Source organism: Passer domesticus, chromosome Z, assembly GCF_036417665.1.
Source record: "Passer domesticus isolate bPasDom1 chromosome Z, bPasDom1.hap1, whole genome shotgun sequence".
Lineage (NCBI taxonomy): Eukaryota > Metazoa > Chordata > Aves > Passeriformes > Passeridae > Passer > Passer domesticus.
The window spans coordinates 77,691,181-77,707,037 of NC_087512.1; the positions used below are offsets into that span (position 1 = coordinate 77,691,181).

General features: G+C 45.5%; 1 protein-coding gene across 2 annotated transcripts; it reads left to right on the plus strand.

The window, feature by feature from the left end:
- The first annotated feature begins 367 nt into the window (after nt 1-367).
- Nucleotides 368-11,566, plus strand: TAL2 (TAL bHLH transcription factor 2). 2 transcript variants are annotated; one of them, XM_064403790.1, is made up of 2 exons: nt 368-528; nt 8,958-11,566. In XM_064403790.1, exon 2 carries the CDS (start codon nt 8,968-8,970, stop codon nt 9,319-9,321), a length of 354 nt encoding a protein of 117 aa, XP_064259860.1. In that variant the 5' UTR covers nt 368-528; nt 8,958-8,967; the 3' UTR covers nt 9,322-11,566. The 2 variants fall into 2 exon arrangements, with proteins under 2 accessions (XP_064259860.1, XP_064259861.1); XM_064403791.1 differs by lacking the exon at nt 368-528 and adding an exon at nt 535-5,754.
- The last annotated feature ends 4,291 nt before the right edge of the window (nt 11,567-15,857 follow it).

A 15,857-nucleotide genomic window follows, 5' to 3' on the forward strand; every position in this document is an offset into this window, starting at 1 on the left:
GTTCCTGAGTTCTGAGCCAAGGAGGGCTCTTGAAAGAGCTATCTCTGATTCTCTAAACACTGACAATGTCAGAGCTGGATAAATATATGAAATTAAAAAAAATAAATCTCCCCAAACAGAAGAGGAAAAAGAGGGGAAAATTAGACTATTGCTAGTGCTGGTTCCATCCTTTCCTGCAGAGTTCTGGCCAGAGTCATGAGATAAGTGACTCTGGTAAGGGTGGCTCCAGCTACCAGCCCCAGAAAAGGGCAGGGGGCATGTGGTGAGCAGAGCAAAGGCAAGACAGAGAGAGGATCTCCTGGGAGATGCAAAACAAGCTCCCTGGATTGCCAGGACTAGTGGTGACACGCGCCAGACAAAGGAACTGCTACTCTATAAAGGAGGCAGCCGGGACCGGCGCTAGGCTGACTCCAGCAAGAGCAAGCTCCCTGGGCAGGCACTGGAAAAGCAGTCGGGAAAGAAGCACAGGAAGATTTTGCTGCCTGTTCGCCCCCCGACCAGGTTTCCAGAGGCAGAAGTACCAGAAAAGTAAGTGGCAATGGCCCCTTCCTCTTTACAGCAATCCTCCCCTCTTTCGGGCTCACCTTGCAACTTTCTTAGGAAAGCCAAAATTCCCCCTCAGAGCAGGGAATATCCTAAAAGGAAGCGATTTCTGTAGTGGCCTTTTGCCAGTTCTCTGGGTTTTTATTTCTTATTGTGGCAATTCGGGTTCCTGTCATCAAAAATTTAAGAGTAAGGCATCTCGTCTGACAAACAGCCGCTCACAGGTGGCTGAACTTCATCAAGTGAAGAGACAGTTTGTGCCTGAACTTTCCAAATTCCTAGTCCCCACAGAGACTCTGTGAGTCAGACCTTACCAGAGGAAAATATTGATTGGTTTTACTGCTTTTGAGAGAAATGTTGGCGGAGGAAACGAAAGTGATTTCATAATCACTGTTCTTAACTATTCCTAGATTTCCTTACAGCTGTGTAATTACACATTAGGCAAGCTCATTTATAGAACTGCAAGCTGCTGTAAATCAGAGTTATTGCCCCGGTGCAAAAGGATTACACAGAGTGTCATAGACGCCCTGAGTTCAGAAATAAAACTTAAATGAATTCTCCAATGCTGTTTGAGATTTAAAACAAATTCCTTGCAAAAGCACAAATAATCATGTACTACTTATTCACTAGACTGTGTGGAAATTCACTGACTGTGTCAACAGGTAAAAGTGTAAGGAATAAGTTTTAAATTCGAATCCTCACATATTTAAAAGTATTCCCATACTTTACTGGTCATCCGTGTGACAGCTGATGCAGATGTAAAACATATAGGCATTTGAATTTTCTGCAGTTCAACAGTGCACTTAGAAGGAAAAACTTAGCATTATTTAAAATTTTCACTTTTCCTGTTAAATGTTAGTAACTCTCAGATTTGTGAAAAAACTTTTGAAACTGCCAATATAAAACATGTTTCTATTTCCAGGGGTAGCCTTCTGCATAAACCTATTTTTTGAGAAAGTTAATAAACAGCAAAGCATGAGTGCTTTTGAAGGAGCGGTCTCTATCCTTCCTGATTTCCTTGTAACACTACAGGACAATATTTCATTTTCAGAATCTTTTTCCACCATGCATTTCTACATTATTTCACACAGACAAAAAAAAAAAAAAAAAAAGAGAAAAAAAAGGCCAAACAATGAACTGCAAAGCTAACAACCAGAAAAAAAAACCCTAAAATAAATGCTGCTTGGTTTTACTGCCTGTTTACATAAATCTTTACAGTAGTGATCTGAGCAGGTGATCCAAGAAATTATGTGCTCACAGCGCCAGCATTCCAGGCAGGAAATTTGGACTAAACAGAGGTGGCTGAGGCAGGGATGATCTTTGAGCTGCTGCTTCCCTCAGGAACAGCCCCACAGAGGTCGGTGGCAGACATTTAGGGGAAAATGGGGCTGTGCTCTGTGCCTTGCTGTGGTTTGCATCCCACTTTTGGCAGCTGCGTTTTGCCGTGGTGGCCACTGTGACCTCCGGGGTGGCCCGAGGTGGCCAGCAGCCTGGTGGGAGCTGTGGCAGGAAGGATGCTGCCAGACCTCCAGTCCTGCTTTGCCTGCAGTCACAGACAGGTTTTCCACCAGCCTCAGAGCAGACCTGCACAAAATGCAAAAGCAAATTTTGTTTGGGGGCCACGTCCAGGCGTAATAAATATCTACATTCCCCCTGATGCAAATGTCCTTTGCATTGGCTGGATTTTCTCCTCTGTGCTCCCAGCAAATTCTCCAAGAGCGTGAGCTGCTGCAGACTGCTCTCTGCTGAGCTGTGAGACGTGGGGCATCTTGTCCCACTCCTCACTTGGAGGTGCATGTGGTCTTCCCTACATACACAGGCAGGGCAAAACAAATGTTTTCTGCTGTTCACAGCTGCCCTCCTGCCTAGCTGGGCCAGAGGGAGGGAGGCAGGAGGGAGGTGGGAGAAATATCAGTGTGGAACAGGGTTTTGCACACTGTGTCTGAGGAAAAACAAAAAAACCCAAAAAAACCAACAAAAAAAAACCAAACCAAAAAACAACCAACCAAAAAAAACTCCAAAAAACCAAACCAAACCAAACAAAAAAAAAATAACCCAAAAAACCTAAAAATCAAAAAACCAAAACCCAAAAACAAAACACAACAAACAAACAAACAAAAAAAAAAAAAAACCAAAAAAACCAAACAAAAAAAAAAAAGAGAGAGAGAAAGACCTCAAGAACTCCTGGAACAGAACCCAACTGTTTTTCCTCCCAGTGTTTACCTTAAAGCACTGTGAGGATGCCTCTATGTAGTATTTGGGCTGTTAATTTGGCAGAGAGTGCTGTTAAAGGAAACCCACAGGAACTGTCATTCAGGACAGAGAAGCACTTTTCCAAGAGAGACTCTCAGATTCTCTGGAACAGAAAATAACACAAGTGCAACTTCAGCAAATACAAGCTGAACCTGGCAGAGTGTTTCTTTCTCAGCTTAGCAAGCTGTCATGCCCCTGCCAATGCACTGGAACTCCATTTAGCAAAAGCTGTTGCAGCCCATGAGTGGTTATTTTTTTTTTTTGGTGTAGAGCTGTGGCATAACTAATCTTTCTGCAAAGAGCCGTAAAAAGTGTTGAGCAGAAGAGAGCTACATGAAAAAAAAATCCAACAACAACAACAAAAAAAACACCCCTAAACCCCAAAAACCCCACTCTCATGTGCAGAGTAAACCTTTTATTGAGCCACATCTTTATCACTGTTGCCAAGTTCTTGGCCACACACTCTGTGCTCTCCCAAACCCCACCTGGGTGGCAGCCCACTCATGGCTTTGCAGGCCTAGAGGGAAGGATGGCACAGTGTGCAGGCTGTGGAGTCTTTTTTTTCTCAGAAAGCAGAGAGCTCTTCGCTGCTGAAGACCTGAACCCTCCAGGAGCACAAAGCTCAGCAGCCCAGGAGCAGCATTGGGTCAGGTGAAAGAGCTGCCCCTTGAAACTGGGGTCATGTGCAGTGTAGTGACCCCAAACAAGAAGGAAGACAGTCCTGAGACCTTCACACAGCTGCTTTTGAAGACTCCAGTGATTTCCTTTTTCTAAAGGTTCAGTGAGAGCACTGTGAGAGGTTCTGTAAACGCTGCCCTCAGACAGGAGGGCTCCCAGAAGCAGAGATTCTGCTATGTGCATTTTTGTCCTAGATTTAAAGGCTCTAAAAAAGGTAAATCAGTGTGCCAGCATGGACTGGTTTTTACAGGGCTTTTGCTGCTCTGCTCTGCTGTGTACCGTGGTGTGATTGTCACATAACACCCCCAACAGAGGCAGGAGGCAGAGAAAGGAGCCCTTGTTTACTCCTGAAGTTGTTCCTCTTCCCACATCTTATTTGAAATGAAATGAAGTTCACTGGTAGTGTAAGGAATCACCCTGGGGATGCAGGGAAAGGCTCTTCTCATTCATTATACCAGCACTGCAGGGCTGGGCCACCCTGTGCTTGTGTCTGCTCCGACGCACAAATTCTCACATACACTTGACACTTTTTTCCACAAAACTTGCAGAGGTTAATTAGCAGGAGAGTCAAGGAGGTGCAGGGAGAAAAAAGAAAAGAAAAAGAAAAAGAAAAAAAGAAAAAGAAAAAGAAAAAGAAAAAAAGAAAAAGAAAAAGAAAAAGAAAAAGAAAAAGAAAAAGAAAAAGAAAAAGAAAAAGAAAAAGAAAAAGAAAAAGGGGAGTTTGCCTGAGGCAAGGGGACCACAGAAACACAGACAGAAGTTCAACTCTGTGGTTGCCAGCCCAGCATTCACTCTCAGCACTGAGATCTCTCTGTGTCCTTTTCCACTGATACACCTGTGGGATTTTGGGTGGGAGGCACTTTGGGAAGGGCCAGCACTGAGATGCAGAGAGGCAGCAATGGGGAGAATGAGGAAAGCTGCGGGGAAGAGCCTGTACCTGGTGGTGAGCTGCTCCTCCTGCAATCCATCAAGCTGGGGTGCATTGTCCCCTCTGCCCTTCCTTCCCCTCCCAACTCAAAGAAAGTCCCCGAAATCCAAGCAGCCATGCAGCAAACTGTGCATAGTTAAGGTGCAGGGAGTGAGTTTATTCCTCCTAGGTAATAGGAAAAAAATAAAGCCCCATGTCAGTGACAGGCAGTGTTTTGTCTTGTAACACCCGTGCTCCGTTTTGCCCCCTGTGTGAGGCTGAGTGCCACACTCTGAGGCTTGTGTGAAACCGGAGAGGGAAACTCTGAACTTCCCCTTTCTCCTCTTGCCCAAATCACAGGGATGCAAAGCCAACAAAGCAAGGAGTGATAGCTGGAGAATCTCTGCTCCCCGGGCTCACAAGCACCTGCCTGGGAGAGGAAGCAGAAACCATCTGCTCTTCTGCTGCCGTTTACTTAAGGGCTGGGGGGACTTAACAAAATCCAGCACGATGTGTTAAACAACCAATTTTAGCAGGCGCTGGGTTTCCCCTGTGGGCTGATGGTGCGGCACCTCACATTTACCAGAAGCACTCCAGTTCTTGGTGGCAGCAGGCATCTGCTGTCTGATTAAGATTTGCAGGGGCAGGTCTCCAGCGGCCAGTTTCAACATGGATTTAACTTCACCGAGGTCAGAGGTATAACTTGAGGGAGGGACTTTCTCGTCCGAGATCTTTAGTTAATAGCATCCTGCTAATTATGACTGAGCGCCGGGCTGCCGGCGGGTCCCCTGCCAGCCCTCAGACATTAAGCGCTGGCTCGGGGGCCATTTGCTGGGGAATGTCTGGCAGAAATGTGCTTTGTGCCTAAGCTGCTCTGCTGCTCTGCTGCTGCCTGAATTGCCTGAAAGGCTTTAGCACGGGGAGGCTGTGAGAGCTGCTGCTGCTGCTGGGAGAGATCTTCATCTTTTGTCTGGCGAAACTCGCGGCTGCACTGGAAGCAGCCAGCATTCCTCCCACCACACATTTTTATGTGTTTCCAGTGGGTGGGCAGGGGGTGCAAAGAGCTTCAGTTGTCTCTTTGGCGGGTGGTGGTGCCTTGTTTTTCCTTTGTCTTTTTTTTTTCCTTTTTTTCTTTCCCCCCCTCTATTTCTCGCTGTTGTAGCAGATTTGTTGGGGCTATTTCTTTGCATTGTTGCAGATGGGCACCTTAGCTCATGAAACTCCATTTACATCCTACTTCTGGACATGACTCCTTGGCCTGAGCTAAAGCCTTTCCTCAGTGCAAAATGTTGTCCTTCAAAGCAATTCCTCCAGTGAAAATGATGTACACTTCCAGATTTAGGCTGCTGAGAGCAGAATTGATCCTCTTGAATGTAAGTTGCTGTTTTACTGGATTTTGAATTCTCAGCTAAACGTGGGGCAGTTAATCTGTGGCTAGGGAAGGTCAGCAGAAAGTACAGAGTCCAAAGCTGCAGGTTAATGCAACAAATCTACAAGTTATTTGCACAAACAGGTGATTTCTGCACAGATTTAACATAGACCAAGTAGATGACAGGCATTTCACACAGTGAATCAGAGAAAGCTAAAGAATACATTGCTTGGTTGTGCACAATTAGCAAAGACCTCAAGTTGCAAATAATACATTGAAAGACAAGTTTGGCGAGAAGAGTCGGAGAGAAGGAAGGAAAAGAAGGAAGGGAATGAGACAAAAGAAATGGAAATCAGATCCTTTGCTAGCAAACCAGCTGCATTTTAACTAGAAGGTGCTGTGGTCACAGAGAACTCGAGGGATGTGTAGGTGACCAGAGCAAAAAGCTGTGCTGAAACATTATAATCACTGCAGGATTGGACCAGGGTGATTTCTCTGCTATGTTTCTAATGGAAACTCCAAGCACAACAACAGGAACCCCACACCAGTAAAGGAAAGGAGGAGAGGAATTTAAGGTGGAGAGATGTAAGGTGGCTTACACCTGAAGCAAAGCTCCCCAAAGTGCCATCCCTGCAAGAGGAGGCACCGGGAAAGGAAAGGAGCCGTTGTTTGCTGAGCTCGAATAAATGTCAGAAATACAAACACGCGTTTTTGAAGTGTAAAGCAGGAGCTGTTCTCACAAAGGCATCTGTTTGCTGACAAGGCTTGTGACCACAAACGTAGCTTTGTCCTTCCCGAAGGCATGAGTGGAGAGACAAAGGAAGCACGGCGTGAAGGAGCAGGCTGGGTTTATTTTTCCACCAATAACACCACTAACAGGACAAGAGGTTCACAGCACCAGGGCTGGGTGTTAACCTGCTGTCCTGGGGGCTGTCTGCAGCAGGAGGAAGACAAGAAGCAGACTCTCTCCCTTGGTACACTGACATGGTAGAATTACAGTGCAGAGCCCCAAAAGCCTGGCAAAATACAGCCCAGCCAACCCATTAGAAGAAACAAGAGAACCCAAATAACTTCCCCTATGTTACAAAAAATAACTACCTTTGTACAGATAAGTATGTCTTCAGAAGAAGAAAAAAAAAATCCAGCAACAACATAAACACCAAAACAGAGGACAGAGAAAGAAGCAGGTGGCATTCCGCATTTCACATGGATCTGAGCAGCTGCTTGGAAGAATAAATCTGTAAAGGAAAAAGTTTTGCCTTGGGCATTGAAAACATTGCAGTACAGAGAAGCACTGAAAGACAGTGTTTAAATCTGTACCACTGATGTGGCAGTGCTCTTGCCAGAAAGGTACATGCAACATATTTGAGGTAGGAGCAAAGCACCAAACAGATTTTTTTTCCCACAGCGCAGACAAAAAATTATACATGGAGTAGGACAACAATTAAAAAAAATAAATAAAACTAGAGATATAATCCCCATTTGGATTAAGCAATGAGTCTTCATGTACGTCTGCAAAAGACAAGAAAAACTCTCAGCAACCTGAAATATAAAGGTTTGTTTTTTAAAGGAGTCTTTCCTGAAACAAGGCCATTTTGATGAGACAATTTTCTCATCCCCTAAAGGCATGACAGCAATTCCAGACCTCTACCAAAATAGAAACGTGTTACCAGTGTAAAGGCCAGGGCCAAGAGGAGCATGTGAGGTGCTGTCAGTGCAAGCAGGCATTTACAGTGCTCAGGGGAGTGCCTGTGCTGATTGCATCCCTGCCAGAGGTGTCTGAACACAGCTGGGACAGGATCCACAGTGCTGCAGCTGGCAATCCGTGCTGGACTGCAACCTGAAGCTGCTGGGCAGGAACTTCCCAATTAAACTGTGAGTCACATCTGTGTTTCTTTCTTCCCTTGGGCTCTTACCCTGTGTTTTGGTGAGCCCTGAGTGTCTTACTTGGTGCTTCAGATGGAAACAGGATCACAGCTGGGCTGTCATCCCAAATTTTCCTCTTCCTGGGGATGCTCTTCCCTTTGCTCCCCACTCCCCTTTAGAGGACTACAGTAAAGAAGGGTTTGCCAGTGGGTATAAAAAGCTGAGGTTTTCACATGCATAAGAGGGTAAGTGGAAACATTTGTCCTTTAGTCTCTTGGCTGTGGAAAGCTCTTCCCTGCTCCAACTGTCTGTGTGCCATTGGCACAAAGAGCTGCTTCAGAAATGGAGGAGTCTCTCTCTCCCAGAGCTGTGGGAAAGGAGGGAAGGCACTTTCCCATGGTGGTGGGAAAAAGGTTAGGGCAACACAAAGAGCTTCTGGCAGTCTTTCTGGTAAATGGCATTTAAAATCACTGTGCACCCCTTGCCTCAGTACTCTTTGCCAGGTCTGCTCTGGGCACAGGGCTCCCTTGGCTTGGCTCTGTGAGGGTGGACAGGGAACAGCTGGGGAGAGGTTTTGGGTGGGATGCCAGCATGCTTTGCAGGAATCACACTTTCCCTCATACACTTATGACACTTGTGGCTTAAGTCTTGGCGTTTCTCAGAGGCTAAAGGAGAAGCCAGACTGAAAAGTGTCTGACACCAGCAGTGAGCAGCACTGTGGGCTGGGCAGGGAACCAGACTGGTTCCAGCAGCCCTGGAGAAATAACCAGTCACACATGTCTGTGGTGTGGGCTGGCTGCTCACTGAAGGCCCATGGTGAAGTCCACCTGGATTACTTCCAGCCAGGAATCACCAAGCTTGGGCTAGCAGGGTGCAGGCTTCACAGGGAGCTGTGAAATGAGGCTGGGAAAGCGTGGGCATGTTCTGCCTGCTTTCCCCCATAAAAAATGCCTGTGTGGCTCTCATGCACCCTGGTGGGATGACAAATGCATTGTCTGTTGGGAATTCTGTTGCAGGGGAACTCTAGGGAGCCTGGAGAAGCTGGGCTTGCAGCAGCACCAGATGCTTGTATAAGGAAATTAAACTCCTTTACCTCCTTTGTGGAGTTCTTACTGAACTCTGGCACCCAGCTGCATCTCTAATACTTCTGATCATGACTTTGGGGTGAATCTGTGAAGGACACAGAGGAGAAGAGCACCAGCCAGAGAGGTTAAAATTAGAAGTCTAGCACCACCACTCTGTGCTTGCCACTGGCCCAGAGGTCACAGTGGCCCTAAAAAATCAGCCTGTGTGAAAACCAGGGGTATCCAGCATTCACTCACCATCTCCTTTGCTTTGCAGCACCTTAAGAATGACAAGGAAGATCTTCACCAACACCAGGGAGAGGTGGAGGCAGCAAAATGTCAACAGTGCCTTTGCCAAGCTGAGGAAGCTCATTCCCACCCACCCACCAGACAAGAAACTGAGCAAGAACGAGACGCTCCGCTTGGCCATGAGATACATCAACTTCCTCGTCAAGGTCCTGGGAGAGCCAGGCCTGCAGCAGACAGCAGTGGCAGCTCGGGGCAGCATCCTGGGGCTCTTCCAGCAAGCCCCACACTTGCAGAGCATGGAAGAGCTGACACTGATTGAAAACTGTGGCGTCTCCTGTCCCGGCATGAGCAGCAATCTAGCAGAGTGTTGGTCAGAGGCATCATCCCCCTAGCAGACAGTGAGATGTGCAAGTCTTGGTGTTAGTGTGGTAGTCCCCTCTCTCCTGGCAGAATCTGTGGGTTGCTCTTCCATGTATCGTGATTATTTATTTGTATTTATTGGTATTTAATTTGAATTTTTATTTAATAGCATAGGAAATCCTTGGTCGTGCGAAAACCTGGAAGTCCAGAGGGAGAACTTGTGGTCTCTGGGAGCTTGGAAGGACTCGCTGCTGTCGTGGCAGAGTCCAAGCCAGAAGAGCCTTCTGTCCAGATCTCCTCCATAAATCAGGGCATAGGAATTCCTTCAGTGTTTCTGACAGGAAAAGAAATTATTCTCCCATTCTATTTCCAGGAAACTCTATTGAGATGAAGAATTATGACAGCATCACAAAATTTATCCACAACAGATACCTGGCCTTGGTAGTGAAAGATTTAGACAGCTGTGATATTTGACACAGTCCTCCATGAGTTGTTCTAGGGGCTAATTGCACTCTCTCTTGAACTTGTGGATCTTATTTCTAGCTTGATTCTTTTATGGTTTTTTTTTTTAATTTAAGTCCTAGCCCTTGAACCTGGCTACATATTTCTTCATCAGCCTGGAGGGACCCCTTATGTCAGAGCAAAGCACATTAAGCATAATTAAATGCTAGGTTAATGCAAAAAGTGCTAATTCAAAATGGCCAAATACATAGTCATGGATGAGTTTCAGTGGGTTCAATAGGCAAATTAAATCTCCTCCCTAGCAGTGACAGTGTGCACGTGAAGGAAGATGGTCAGCTGTACCCCAGCTGCCTTGAAAATGGGCCAGTGCAGCCAGGACAAAGAAATGGGTGTAAATATCTTCCATTTGTGAGTCACTGCCCTGTATGAACCATCATGCTGCAGGTGTTTACATGATAGGTTGTATGAAAGGGGCCACTGTGCTGCCCACAAAAAAAAAATCCAATCTAATTTTCTAACTTATAACTCTATTTCCTGAGTTATAACCTGTGCCAGCCAAGGCCTGGCCTCCTCATGTGACTTATGAGCAGCCCAAAACAGCAGAGAAAATGACACCAGGTTTAAGCAGAATGGCTTTCTGGTCAGATCCTGCTCCCACTGACACAAGTGTCTCTTTTCATGTGGACCAAGGTACATGTCAAGGCTTAGAAGAGACAATTGTTCATGACTGGTGAAGAAATGTAGCTCCTGTAGGCCAAGGCATGTCCTTGGGCTGTTTCTGTTTGTTCATGAGACGAAGAGGTGCTTTCAGAAAGCAGAACTAGGGTTTGTGCATGCAGCATGCACGGCCTTTCTGCACGAGGGGATTTGGCACCTGAAGCTGAGCTGCCTTTCAGAGCCTCACCAAGCACCAGGTGCACCAAAGAAGCCAGGGCTGGCTCCTGCTGTGGGAATATTGAGCTGTCCTCAGCACTGACAAAAGCCAAGGTCTGACAAGAAGACAGCTCATCCCATCCAGCGCTGGTGCTGGAGGCACAGGCATGCCAGTGGACAGATTTTGACCAAAAGAAAGAAAGAATTAAAAATAAAAACTCAAGGGTTCATGTTGATTTGGTTTCCTTTCTGAGCACTGCTAACAGTTTGCTTATCCCTGGGTTTGTGAGCTGCCAGGATGGCCCTGGGGAGCAGCTGAGTGGAAAGGCACTGAGAATCCTTTGTTTCTTCCCACCTCTGCCCACCTTAATGTGACTAAATGGAGCCACAGCCTCTTCTGCATGGCACCTCAAAGGTAATGAGCCACATCCTCCTCCCAGCTTTCCTCTGGCTTGCTGGAGTTGCAGCAGGACAAATTAGTCCAAGTAAATCACAGCACTTCCTGCTGAGGCGTGGTGCTGCTGTTGGGTCCATCAGTCACTTGCTATCCTAGGAAACACAAATCACCAAGGCGAGGGAAAACATCTTGTGAGCAGCTGTCACACTGGGAAGGGGAAAGGAAACCTGGCAATTTTGTAACATAACACGCTTGTTGTGTTTTCTGTGCTAAAAACCTTCCCTTCTTGTTATTGCTTCGGTTTGTATCACCATTTTCTTTGATCTCCTTTCAGTTTAGGAGCTCCCTACTGTCACATTCAGCAAGTATTTCCCTAGATCTCTCTCTACCAAAGATTTCTTTTTTTTGGTCAAGTTTCTTCTTTGTGTTTTGGGGATTTCTTATTTGCGTCATCATGAACAAATACAGTGCAACTGATAACACTTTGTGCCATATGATGTTATTTAACACCTAATATATTCCAAATAAATTATTTAAGAAACTAATCTTTGTTGCTCCAAACTTCTCCAAAGTTTCATTTTACATTGGTAGAGGATCTCAAATACCTCATGATGTGATTTCCAGCAGAGGATCTTTCTGCTGTCTGTTATGCAAGAGTCTTGGTGGTAGAAACAACATTATCAGATGATGAATAATGACAGAAGTTCTTTGTTTATTACAATTTCTTACCATTTTATTCATATTGTATTTCCATCTATGTGCTAAGAAGATTTTGACCACCCACTGAAAAAGACAAATAACTAAAATTTCATTGCACGATGTTGCTATTTATCTCTTCCAAACATTCACAATTCAAAAGATTTTAATGAACTTCATTTCAAAAAGCATATGACACTCTAAAGAATTAATTTGGAGTCCATTGTTATCTGGAGATGTTCAGATAGGCACAACCTAAAGATGCAAACAGGAGTCCAGGTTGTGATGTAAAAATTAATTCAAAGTTGAGTGGAGCTTAGGATGTATAGCTGCACTTTCTGGCTAACATCTGGTGGGAACAATCCAATCCCCAACCAAATCTGAGGCTGGGAGAAGGTGAGGAAGCACTAGGGTGACAGATGCAGAAGTTGTGAAGGAAGAGATGGGAAATCACTGGATCACAGAGACAATTTCTGTTCCATTCTTGATTAGATGTCTAACACCCCTGAGAGTGTTCTGTGAACACCAATTTCTCATTTTGTGCAGGAATTTCTGCACAAAATGTGTGTCAGGAAAGCATAGTCTCAAGGAATTATATACACAAATCAAAAAATCAGCAAATGTGAGGTTCAAAATGTATTTATGTGTGATGTCCAGTGTGTACTTATACTAACCAAGGCAATGTCACCTTAGAGAGACCCCTCTGCTTCCAGCAGGTGATGCCAAATTGGTTTAAATGCTGAGGATCATGTGGCAATCCCTCCTGTGGAAGTGTCATGGTACAGCCATGACAAAACAGTGCTGTGAGATAATGGGATCTGTGTCGTGGAGATGTTCCAAGTTATTTGGAGTTGGCTGAAAATATCTCAGATATGTTGTTGCAGTGGCAAAACCTTAGTACAAATGACAAAAATATCCCTAGTCCTAAGGGATATTATTTCTATCCCCATCTGTAACTAGCAGTGCTGAATAGAGTTGTATGAACAGCATTTTTTTCTACTTCTATAATAATTTTTTTTTCTGTGAAGCTATGGCCGTCAATACTGCAAGGAAGACCAGTTGAGGTGGTATTTTCTAGAAGCATTCTTGGTATCTCCTGGTATAAAAAGGAGTGCTGAAAAGTTACAAGAATCATGGTCTGCTCCAACCCATGGTACTCCTAACCTGCACAGAGGGTGTGAAGTGTGCTCCTGTGAATTTGTGATGCAGAAACATCATCAGAGGTTTCCTTCACTTGGAATTTCTAACAGGAACAGTGGAACAATACAGCTCCACATTTCAGCTCAAATGAGGATTACTTTCTCCAGAGGCAGAAAACAGGTTCTGTCACTGTTCACCTGTCACAGAGCCTAAGGGAGCTGACACCCATCACGTCCACTTTCTCAACATCTCTGTTGTGGCTGTGGAATGTAATTGAAGTTGGATATTTGGGCTGTGTAAGGAAAGGAATGAGTTGCAAATGTATCTTGAAAGGATGTGCACAAACCCCAGTGAAGGCCAGCCTGTGGTTAGAGGAAGGCCAGGTCTGCAATCTGGGTTTTGGCTTGAGATTCTGTGGGTTCAAATCCTGGTGGATGTGAATGTGCTGTGCCTGGCACTAGACAATGCACAGTGAGATCCCACCTGTGTTTCTGGAGTACTCCACATGCTGAGGAAGGCACTGTGGTGAGGCTTGCACTCAGCAGCCTTGTTTGCTGTACCTTGCCTGAATCAGGGGGAATGAAGGTACAATGAGCATCACAGAGGGGGACTCACAGGATTCCTGGGACAGCTACGTTAAATGGCAGAGCAGAGTTGTTTCAGGACACTAAGATCCATTCTAGCACCTGGTTCTAAACAAAAAGTAAAGGTGCAGCACCAACGTGCTTCACAGGCATATGATTCATGAACCGTTTTGGAACTTATCTTCCAGTGTCTAACCAGTTTCCACAAATTTCTTTGCTGCTAGGGAATGATATGCAGTGACCATGGATAAAGTAGTGTGAGCAAGGCAGATCTGACTTTTGTTCTTTGAAGGCTGGGTGATGAAAGGAGGTGGAGAGAATGGACGACTTAACTACTGACCTGTGGGGCAGGGGTCACTTGGGAGCCAGTCTTAAATCTAAAGGTCATCAACACAGTGACAGAGTCCAAATCCACCACTTTTCAAGGGTGTAATTGTATTTTTAATACAGCAGGTGCTGAGAGAATCAGAGGGGAGAAGGTGGGTGGAAGAAGCAGTTCAAAAAAGTACTTGGGTTACAGAAGGTACAGAGATTGCCCTGTGCCCAGTGAATACTTATATCTGGTTGAATTTATTCACTTTTGTTCTCTCTGTAGGCCATGGACAGCATTTTCTTTGCACTTTGAGTAGGTTCTTCTCTGTAAGGAACAGAGCCTCATCCCAAAGTATTCTCACTCCACTCCCTTTCCATATTGTGCACACAAATGCATATCCCATCCCTCTACAGTTTGTTTCACTGCCTGGGATTGCAAACACAGCAGAGCACGGGAGAGTCTTGCGGCGATCCTCCCATGTGTGAGGACACAAGGCTTGACTCCATTTTCCTCAGAAGGCTGATTTATTATGTTATATAATATATTAAGGTACTACATTAAAACTATACTAAAAGAACAGAGAGAGAGGAAGGTGATCAGAATGCTACAGAGACCTAGAATAGAATAGAATAGAATAGAATAGAATAGAATAGAATAGAATAGAATAGAATAGAATAGAATAGAATAGAATAGAATAGAATGCATAACAAAATCCTGTGACTGCTCACAGCCTGGGCACAGGTGGCTGTGGTTGGTCACTAATTGAAAACAATCCACATGGACCAATGGAAGATGCACCTGTGGCATCCCACAGCAGCACACAGTTATTGTTTGCATTTCTTTCCTGAGGCCCTCATCTCCTCAGGATGGGAAAAATCCTAGCAGAGGATTTTTCATAAAATATCATGGCTACAGGAGAGGACCCTGTGATAAACTTATTTTGGAGAAGAGACACCTCAGAACTGAGAACCAGAAAGAGAGGCTGAGAGCAGCCAGCCTTTCCTGGGTACATCTGTCCTGCTGAGTGTCAGTGTCACAGAACAGCACTGAAGAAGTTCAGGACAAAGGGCAGGAAGAAGTCAGTGGGACTCCTGTGGATCTCAGCATGGACTGCTCTGGGATTCAGATGGAGTCTCTGACTTTTATGCTGGCCAGCAATGCAGAGAGGCACTCACTAGCACAGGGCAGCAGAGGTTTCCCATGCATACACCTTTCTACTGGGGGCACAGTACCTTAGATCTGGGGAAGGTCCCTCACTTTTTCTAAAATTCCCTACTCTGCACCTTGAAAGACAGACTCTTAGATAGCCTAAAACCTTAATGAAAAGCTAAAGGATGACAGCCTGCAGACAGCAAGTCTCCAGGGAGGTGTTCTGCTTCCAGCCCTGTCTGTAGACATTGATTAGCATTGATTTTCTCTTGGTGACTGTATTTGGCAAACCGTGGCAGACAGCAGTGCTCAGCCCTGCAGCTGAGAAAGGCCAAGAGCAGACAACATTAACTCTGCCTTCAGATCACAGCAGGACTGCCATGCTCTGATACATTGATTTACAACCAGCCAGAACGTAACCTATGGATTCCCTCAGCTCAAGACTTCACAGCACTAAATTCCAGCTTTAAAAAGCTTTACACTTACTGGAAAGACCTGCACTCTCAGGAGGAAACTGCAATGCCTAAAAGCACCTTGAGTGGAGGCTATCAGACCTAGTTAACCACAGGATCTCTGACCAGCTGACCGTGACCTGAAATATTTTACTGCCTGTAGGTTAAAAGAGAATTCAGAGGGAAGAATCTGGTCCTGCTGAGAGGCTTTGCAGTGGTCTCTGTGGGACTGAATGGCAAAAAGCCAGCTGCCAGTTGAGAGTTCCCTACAGACAGAGCGAGCTTGGCAGATTGGACTTGCCAAGAGCACTTGGTGCTGGCACAGCCCGCTTGGGTGGGAAATTTTCCCACCACTTGAAAGGGAACTGAAATAACTCAGCACCGAAGGGACCTGCCCGCTCTGGCTCTTCCTCCTGAGCTATGCTGCATTTTCCCCAAATTTCCAGGCACAGAAGAGCAGCCAGCTGCTGTCTGGTGAACATGCCCAGCCACTGTGCTTGGC

Coding starts and splice junctions, on each gene's coding strand:
- TAL2 (XM_064403790.1), top strand. CDS start 8,968: ATGACAAGGAAGATCTTCACCAACACCAGGGAGAGGTGGAGGCAGCAA.